This window comes from Oryzias melastigma, linkage group LG9, assembly GCF_002922805.2.
Source record: "Oryzias melastigma strain HK-1 linkage group LG9, ASM292280v2, whole genome shotgun sequence".
NCBI classification, from domain to species: domain Eukaryota; kingdom Metazoa; phylum Chordata; class Actinopteri; order Beloniformes; family Adrianichthyidae; genus Oryzias; species Oryzias melastigma.
The window spans coordinates 33551178-33560667 of record NC_050520.1 but is presented as its reverse complement, the minus strand read 5'-3'; the positions used below and the strand labels follow the sequence as shown (position 1 = coordinate 33560667).

Sequence of the window (9490 nt, the reverse complement as noted above, 5' to 3'; positions counted from 1 at the left end):
ACAATGTTCATGGTTTAAAAGCATCAAAAATGTATCACCCCCCCTCCTACCCCATGTCACCAGTTTGTCATTTATTGTATATGTCTGTTCAGCAGAAGCTGAAAGTTCCAGGGATTCTAGTGTTAAAGAACTCAATGATCCTAAGCAAGGTGAGGACTCTGAACTACATTGGAGGAGCTGGTCAATGACCTGTCAAGCATGACTTGGAAAGTTCTCCTGCTTAAACCAGTACATGTCCAGGCCAACGACTATTTGAATGATCCAGAAGAGTAATGGGAGAAAGTCATGTGGTCAGATGAGACCAAAAGACAACTTTATGGTCTTAATTCCACTCACCATGTTTGGAGGAAGAAGAATGATGACTACCAAATCAAGAACACCATCCCTACTCTGAAGTATGGTGGTGTCATGCTATGGAGGTGTTTTTTTGTCACATTGGACAGGATAACCGCACTGTATTAGGGAGATGATGATCAGGGCCATGTTTTGTGAGATTTTGAGGAACAACCTACTTCTCTCATTTAGAGCATTGGAGACCACAGTGACCTGAAACACACAGCCAGGATAACCAAGGAGTGGCTCTGTAAGAAGCATATCAAGGTTCTGGAGTGGCTTAGTCAGTCTCCAGATCTAAAACCAATAAAAAATCTTTGGAAGAAGCTTAAACTCTGTTTCTCAATGACAACCCAGAAACATGACTGAAACATGAAGATCTGTGTGGTGGAGTGGGCCAAAATCCCTCATGCAGTGTGTCCAAACCTGATAAAAAACTACAGGAACGGTTTGCCTGTGTAATTGCAAACAAAGGCTATTGTACCAAATGTTAACATTGATTTTCTCAGGGATTCAAATATGTATTTGCTGCAGTAGCATACACATAAATTATTTTAAAATCAGACATTGCAATTTTTCAGATTTTTTTTTATTATGTCTTTCAGTGGACCTAAGATGAACATTTCAAACTCTTTCATGATTTTTAAGAGTGAGAACTTGCAAAATCACAGGTTGTTCAAATATTAATTTTCCTCCCTGTATAAACGACAAATTCTCTCCCTGTATCATCTCAGAATTTTTCTAGATCTACGAATAAAGACACAGTGCAACCTTATCTGACCTTCTCTGTTCTTCTCCAGAAAATCAACACGAAAATCTGACCAAAAACTGTCAATAGTATTCCAGAAATCAATATTTTTATACATGACATGGTCACAACATCATCTGTCTCTGAAGTTTCACTCAGTTATTATATTGTTTTGTCCTATTCTTTACAAAGCACAGATTACCTCTATTGACTTATTTATTGTATCTAATGGAGGTTAATCAGGTTGACATGCGAGAAAATGTGCTTTAACCATAGAAATACGGTTCCAACTGCAAAGCACCACAGTAGGGGTATGATGATGTGGGACAGTTTTATTTTTTTGCTTTGAAATCAGAGAGCCTTTTTTGGCTTTCATTGGACAAAAATAGTTATAGTAAAACAAAACATTTACCTTAGGTCTTCAAAGAAAACAGCAACCAGACATAAACCTTTGGTGAGTTTAAAAATATATCTTCCTAAAGCTGCCTACATTAGGAAATAACTGTTGATCCCTGACAGTTCCTGTAAGTCTAGTATGAAACAGCCCAAAAGAATTGTAGTAATCACGGCCTTCACTCTATCCTCCTTCCTGTTCTTCTACAGGTAAACAACAGCAACAAGAAAGAGTGGAACGGGATGATGGGGGAGCTGCTGGGGGGGCTAGCCGACATGATCGTGGCCCCCCTCACCATCAACAACGAGCGCGCTCAATACATTGAGTTCTCCAAGCCCTTCAAATACCAGGGGCTCACCATCCTCGTCAAGAAGGTGGGGGGTTAAGTCTTAAAGCCTCAACTGTACAAATTATCAACTAACATCTTTAAAAACGTCATTAATTTTAAGAATCACATTTTGGGTTGCATTACCACAGTAATTAACTATGTTGATTACTGTGGTATTTTACGATGATTGTGTATTAATCCATTGTGTTCTGGTGATAACATATTTATTAAAAAAATAGATCTAACTTCCATCTCTGACCTGGAATAATGACTTGCCGTTCTGCATTAGCCCTAAAAAGGAGCAAATAATTTTTGTTTTGATACAAATATGGAAAAACATCATGAAACTTGAGAGAAGCACAAACGCCCCTTCTGTTGCAGCATTACATTTTGTAATCAAAAACAGGTTGTGTTAAACTGTTTTTGTATAGTGTCTGAGTCACAAAGAAGTACTTTCACCTTCTCTTACATCTATGTTCCAACCCCAGAAGTTGTAAAAAGGAATTGCTGAACATTTTGAATTCTAAATGAGACACAAATGACTTGAAGCTCCAGAGCAGCATGGGAAGTTCAAGTTCAATGTTGCCTGGTTGGAGAAAACGTCAAGTACTCTTACTCAAATACAAATAAAGCCTCTTAGCTTTCTCCTGGCTGTCATAGAGGCAGGGATGTGTGGGTTTCCATCATTACTATCATTGAATATTGCATTTCCAGAACAAAACACTGTATCTGAATGAAGACGGTCCACTCTCTTGTCTGCTGGCTCTACTCATTGTGTGGAGGGCCATGTTATTGATTTTGTCTATCAAAGTGAGTGCTCTTCTTGCTAATAAACCACCTTTGTATTTGTGTTAATTAGTATGAGACTTGGCTGCATTTTCTGAAGGAAAGCACACAAGTACTTGAACTCACCTGCAGACGTACAAAGAAAATCACATTTCTTTCATTCTAACAGCTCCTGATTTTTGTTATGTCTTCTTTGCTGATTTCACAAGCGAGTTAAAGTAGTCCTGTTGGTATAATAATGTGTTCCTGTGACAGACAGATGAACTCTCAATGGGTCGGAATCCGTCTGCCATGAAACTGCTGTGTGTTTGTTTGAGCAAAGGATAAAAGGGGTGAGTTTGGTTCAGGTCAGAGAACAATCTGAACTGCTGCTGTTTAAAAGATCAAAACCATTTAAAGCCATTTGTGCTTTGAACTCTTCATACCGACATTTATGATTACGACTTCCTCAGGCTTTTGATGTAAACTCAATTTTAGATTCTCTAGATTCTCTACATACACACACACACACACACACACACCCATATATATATATATGTATATATAAATATATATATATACACACAGTTCCCGTTTGTGGATGTAAACTCTATATTTATCATTTAATTTAATCAAATCTCAATCACAGAAAATAAAAAATATGAAATATCTTTTTTGACAGCATTTTATTACGCTGATCTCACAGCTGAACGTTAATATTAATTAATATTTATCAACGCCTTAATTCTGTTTCAATTAATCGCATGCATTAACAAGTTAATATTTATAGTATGTAAGTATATATATATATATATATATATATATATATATATATATATATATACAGGATCTTTGCTCCATAGCTGCCTAAAGGCAATGACTCAAATCCCGTCTATTTCCTCTCTATGTGAAGTTTTCTCCAGGATCTCCGTTTCCTCCAACAGCCCAAGAACATGATTCATAGGTTAATTGATCATCCTAAAGAATGAATGTTTGTGGTTGTGTAGCCCTTGAACAGACTGGTGACCTGTCCAGGCTGTATCCAACCATTGCACAACAGTATCTGGGTTAGCTCCAACAATGTGGTGCCCCCCTAAAAGTTTTAATTGGGTTCAGAAAATAGATGAAATTGTTCTAAAACCATGGGTTCTAAAAGCTTTCAATTGTTCCTGTTGTTAATGTCAAACAGTAAATAAGAGATTTTTGAGTACATCTAGTTTTTTAGGTTAGACTGACTCCATTGATCTGCTTCACAGACCCATGAGGATGTCAATAGTTTCCTGAGGACCATCTGTTCTGGGATTAGATTCACTGCTGGCTTCAGAACAAAACTCAGCGGCCTTAGAACATGACTCAGATCTTTGTGTGCTCTGCAACCACAGACAGCTCAACAGCCCCGTTTTATGGGTCATATACTTTTCAGAAGTATTTTGTAAAATGATGTTACGTGTGGGGTCATTTACATCTGCAGACACGATTTTTAAGTATTTGTAAATTTTAAAAAAAAGTTTGATTGTGTTAAACAGATTTACAGCTTTAAAAAGCTCTTATTTTTTTTAAACAAAGTAACACTACATTCAAAAGTCTTAAAACCTTACCACCCAATTTAAATGTGGATGTTGCCCTCGTGGTAGGAGGGTGGGTTCCATCTCATATCCACAAAAGTACTCATTGACCTCCTCGTTTTTGTTTTAAAGTGTTATTCAAATAATAGAGGTTACAGTTCACAGTTTCAAAAAACTTTTCTTCTTTTCTCTCACTGTCTCCAAAAACTAACTGTAAGAGCTGCATCTGAGGTTGGGAGGGAGGAGTCAACAAATCCAATGCCATTTAAACATGTGCAAGTATAAATGATATGTTTCATAAAATAATCCATTATTAATAGTGTAAATTGGAAAAAATAATAGGCTACATCAGTGGAAATTATACAAAGACTGTGAAACAAAGTGACATTTTAAACCTAATGGGCCTTTATTATGCTATTTCAGATTAAACTATATTCATATATATAAAAATATGTTATACATATAAAAGTCTTTGGCACTCTAAAGAACAAATTATTTATGAAATTTGATTAATTTTTTTAACTCTTTTGTGAAAAAGACGACTTGATCTCTGACACTCTGCCTTTCGCTCCTTATGGGTACTGTCCATATCATGAAACCCTACCCTCAAAAGCATGTCTGCGTTTTGCCCACGAAAACAAACATAACTTTTTTAAAGATGGCCATGCATATTGTGCATATAAAATGAAAGCGTGTTGCCGATCACAGCTAGCTCCATGGAGAAAGTGAGTGTGTGTGTTAGGCTGGGGGCGGAGCTGGCAGCGCAGACTCTTCCTGGAAGGGGCTGTTCCCACTTTGTGACATCACAATGTGAGAATCTGCTGATTGGGAGGGGCTAGTGCTCAGAGAGCAGGGTTTGAACAGAGCAAAATACCGCTTTTCGTGAGGAGTGAAGATTATAATACATTTAAAATCTCAAAATAGTTGATTTTACATGATATAGGCCCTTTAAATTCTGAATTCCAAACTGTTAACAGGTTTAGTTTGAGTTTTAAATGTGTCTTGTTTGAACCTGCTGCGTTAGGTATCAGTTTTAGTCTACAATATAATTAACATTCAAAGCAATAAGACCATCTTAAGAGCTTATTTGAGACAGGAGATGCAGTTGTTTTTTTTTTTTTTTTTTTTTTTGTGAATGGATTCTCAGAGAAGCCGATGACAAACAGCCAGCAGGAGGCAGAGGCTCAGTAAGACCACAGGCTTTCTCCATGTGAACATCTCAGATCGGCTTTCACACGCTGCTGAACTGGGCCGTGTTCAACACCGCTATAACTCTGGTGGATTGTTTTTCAAATGGTATTGATCATCTCTGAGGAATTTCTTTAGCTCTCAATAACTCGCAACTCATCTTGTTTGGAGTCTTTTCATGGAAAGTATTCAGTGTAAAGCAGAAATGGCTGATCAGAAGGATAGGGTGAACGCCAGCAGACGGTTCCAAACAAAGAATGGTGTGTTTCCAAACTACACAAACAAAGCTGATCTCTGTCACTGTGTGTCTTTTCTGTGTGTTTAGGAAATCCCTCGCAGCACTCTGGACTCGTTCATGCAGCCTTTCCAGAGCACACTGTGGCTTTTAGTCGGTCTGTCGGTCCATGTGGTGGCAGTGATGCTTTACCTACTAGACCGGTTCAGGTAAACAACAAAGGACACATTCTCAGAGAAAAAACTCCCTTTAGTTTAGTTGATACACTTTGTTTGAGGAAAATTACAGAATTTAAAGGGTTTAAATGAGGACGTTCTTAACCAAATAAGTGCTTTTTTTTTGCCGCGAGTTTAGAAAAGAGTGATCAAATTTACAATAAAGTTAGAGAAATTGACCCCAATAGATGTTAATGTAATGTTGTGAAGAAGAATGGACTAAAGGCCTAACAATAATAAAGATGGTTGTTGATTAGTGGAATTGACAAGAAAAATGCATCGATTTAACCCTTTAATGCTTGACATGTCGCCTGTGGCACCAAATTAAAACACATATAACATACCACAAATATTTGACAATACACAATCATCCACTGATTCTGATGCAGAAAAAAGCAGCTTCTCATATCATCTTTAATCATATGCAGCACATTACTAATGTAAAGCAGGGCTGGGAATCACTGGGTACCTCACGATACGATGTGATACGCGATACATGGCTCATAACAGCCATGGTTTTGCTATACTGCTAATAACTTACATTATATAGAAGAACACATATTTTAGGGGACAAATATATCCCCATTTATTTTTAAGCTTGAACACAATCATAACAAACAACTTGTGTCTTATTTTGTGTAACAAATAAAATACACTTTTGTGCAACATTGCTGAAATCAATAATACTATGTTTTTGATAAGCATTGACACCAATTGAATTTAATTTATCTGTTAAATTCAATTTAAATGAAATATTGATATTTTGACACACCCCTGAAGTGTTGCATAACGGCACAAAATTATAAAAGCAAAGTGATTGCACCAGCCGACGGGGATTTAGAGTGTAAAGCTGTTGTGTGTCGACAGCCCGTTTGGAAGGTTCAAAGTGAACAGCGAAGAAGAAGAAGAAGACGCCCTCACCTTGTCCTCCGCCATGTGGTTCTCTTGGGGAGTTTTGCTGAACTCTGGGATCGGAGAAGGTGACGAATGTGTTCGGAAAAGCCGTCAGTGTTGGCGTCTGCCTCGCCTCACCTTTTCCTCCGTTCGTTCTGTCCACAGGAGCTCCCAGGAGCTTCTCAGCTAGGATCCTGGGGATGGTGTGGGCAGGTTTTGCCATGATCATCGTAGCATCGTACACTGCCAATCTGGCAGCCTTCCTGGTGCTGGACCGGCCTGAGGAGCGCATCACTGGCATCAATGACCCCAGGGTGAGAGCGAGTTTGTGGCCTCAGATCCATCTCTAAGAAGTCTTAGCATCAGCTTTTTGAAACTTTTTTAACCAGGGCTGGGCGATAAATTGTGTTGTTTAAGAAGATTTATTTCTGGAAAAATCTGGATTTTATTTTTCCAACGCTCTGCTTTCTTGAGTTTTTATTGTTTGGAGTAAGGCTAGCCCAGCAGTTTCTCACTATACGCAGACGCTAAAATAGCAACTAGCATTATCAAATTTAAAATCTGAGATTTTATTCTTATTCTTCTCGCCCAGCCTTACTTACAATTACCAAATGTTTGCATTTTTGTGTGAACGGATCTCCTGTGCTGTTGCTTGTAGCTGCGTAACCCATCAGATAAGTTCATCTACGCCACAGTGAAGCAGAGCTCGGTGGATATTTACTTCAGACGGCAGGTGGAACTGAGCACCATGTACCGGCACATGGAGAAACACAACTATGAGAGCGCCGCTGAGGCCATCCAGGCTGTCCGAGACAAGTGAGCTGCAGGGTTAGCGAGGTGGGGCGGGGCAACAGTCATTGTTCAAACACCTGTTCTTCTGCATCTGCAGCAAGCTTCACGCCTTCATCTGGGACAGTGCTGTGTTGGAGTTTGAGGCTTCACAGAAGTGCGATCTGGTAACAACGGGAGAGCTTTTCTTCCGCTCAGGCTTCGGGATTGGAATGAGGAAAGACAGCCCGTGGAAACAGAACGTTTCTCTGGCCATTCTCAGGTAAAATGACTTCTTTAGTGTTCATGAGGAAAGATGATTGGATGGAGATAGAAGAAGATAGCAGCCAAAAGGAAAGTGAACACAGTTCTAATGAGTTAGCTAAAATGCTAAATAGTAAATCTAATAATAAATAAGCATAGGAAATAAATATGTAAGTTAAATAATTCCCAACATTAAACAAAAGGTTCTATTAAGTGAATTAAAGTATAAAATAGGCAAAAAAAAGGCTAAATTAAGTGCTAAAAGAGACACATTTTAGCTAGATGTTAAACCTTGTGATTGTGCTGAACATCTGGAAATAAATCTCATAATACTCAACGAAGCTCAAAGCTGCTAAAAGGCTATTATTTAATCATTTGTTTTAGTTTTCTTTACTGCTTTGCTACAGTGCGGACGCACACTGCTTTGCTCCCCCTTCTGCTTTTAATTTTCGCTGATTATTTTCCTTTCAAACTATAAAGTTCATTAAAGCCAGACAAAAGAGTCAGACATAAGACGATCAGTCAGTCAGACTTTACTGCGTTCACAGTAACTCTAGAAATGGTTTGTAACATGCTACATGTTAGCAACATTAGCATATTCAGAATATCTTTAACACTCAACCTCATTTGCAACACATTAAGAAAACAGACTAATACCGTTAAAACAAAAGACTCTCAACCTCGTTAGTAACACATAGAAAAAAAACATCTGACACAGCTAAGCATTAGAGGCGTTAGCGTATTCACAAGGACACCCAGAGTATGTCCAAATTTCTTCACTACACCCTACTTAGTAGGGGTGTGTATTGGTAATAGTCTGGCGAAACGATAGGTATCCCGACACATGTTTCACGATACGATAGGTATCGCGATATACCCCAAAACTGTACCAGAACAATTTTGACTTTTTTAAGAGTATGACTCAAATTGGATCTACCTGAATTTTAACGTCTTTCATTGTCATAAAATGGTAAAATTAATCGTCTTTAATGATCACAGCATAAAGCACGGCGACTGTATCTCATATACAAGTTGCTTCTACCCAGAAATTAATGCCGCTTTTCTTTTGGTAAATTACGAAATATTTGTTTTTTAAGGGAACAGTCAATATTGTCTGATTTCTAAAACAAATGTTACAGTGACTTTGCTAACTCCCAGCCTTTTTAGTAACATAAAAAATTCCTGTTCTTCACTGTTACTCATTAGCTGCATTAGCTAATTTAAAATAGGCTAACCCCCCAACCTTCTGTGCAACACATAAAAAACTGATCCTGCTAAAACAAATGTTACTGTGGCTATGCTAACTCCTAACCTGGTTAGTAATACAAACTAAAACACTGTCTGACACTGCTACACATTAGCTCTGTATTCACAACATCCAACGAAACACCTCTCAAAATTGCTTGAACATCACTAAGCACAACCAGTATAAGGCGCTCCTGATTATAAGCCACAGTCGTTTTTTAAAAAAGAAAACAAAAACAATGCTGAATGTGCAAAAGTGAACATTGGGAATGCTAAGCCAATAACGAACTGCCAGATTTCCTTGAAAAGTGGCCAAATAACTGTTGCTTGTATCACTCTTCTCCCACCTCAACAGCTCACATGAGAACGGCTTCATGGAGGATCTTGACAAGACTTGGGTGCGATACCAGGAGTGCGACTCCAGGAGTAATGCTCCTGCGACTCTCACCTTCGAGAACATGGCAGGTAAGGACGAGGCTCCCCCTTCTGGTAAGGCAGAATACATCACACATCACATCGTGGACTCGAAAACCAACAGCATCCTCCAC

The 9490-nt window shown here is 38.4% G+C and overlaps 1 protein-coding gene across 4 annotated transcripts in view; it reads left to right on the top strand.

The window, feature by feature from the left end:
- Positions 1 to 9490, top strand: part of grin1b (glutamate receptor, ionotropic, N-methyl D-aspartate 1b) — a 93899-nt gene that overhangs the window by 61512 nt on the left and 22897 nt on the right. For all 4 annotated transcript variants that reach the window (XM_024276357.2, XM_024276355.2, XM_024276358.2 and 1 more), the window contains 7 exons: positions 1685 to 1849; positions 5647 to 5765; positions 6639 to 6751; positions 6831 to 6979; positions 7324 to 7481; positions 7555 to 7716; positions 9298 to 9407. In XM_024276357.2, coding sequence (XP_024132125.1) covers positions 1685 to 1849; positions 5647 to 5765; positions 6639 to 6751; positions 6831 to 6979; positions 7324 to 7481; positions 7555 to 7716; positions 9298 to 9407 — 976 coding nt within the window. The remainder of the gene's footprint in view (positions 1 to 1684; positions 1850 to 5646; positions 5766 to 6638; positions 6752 to 6830; positions 6980 to 7323; positions 7482 to 7554; positions 7717 to 9297; positions 9408 to 9490) is intronic.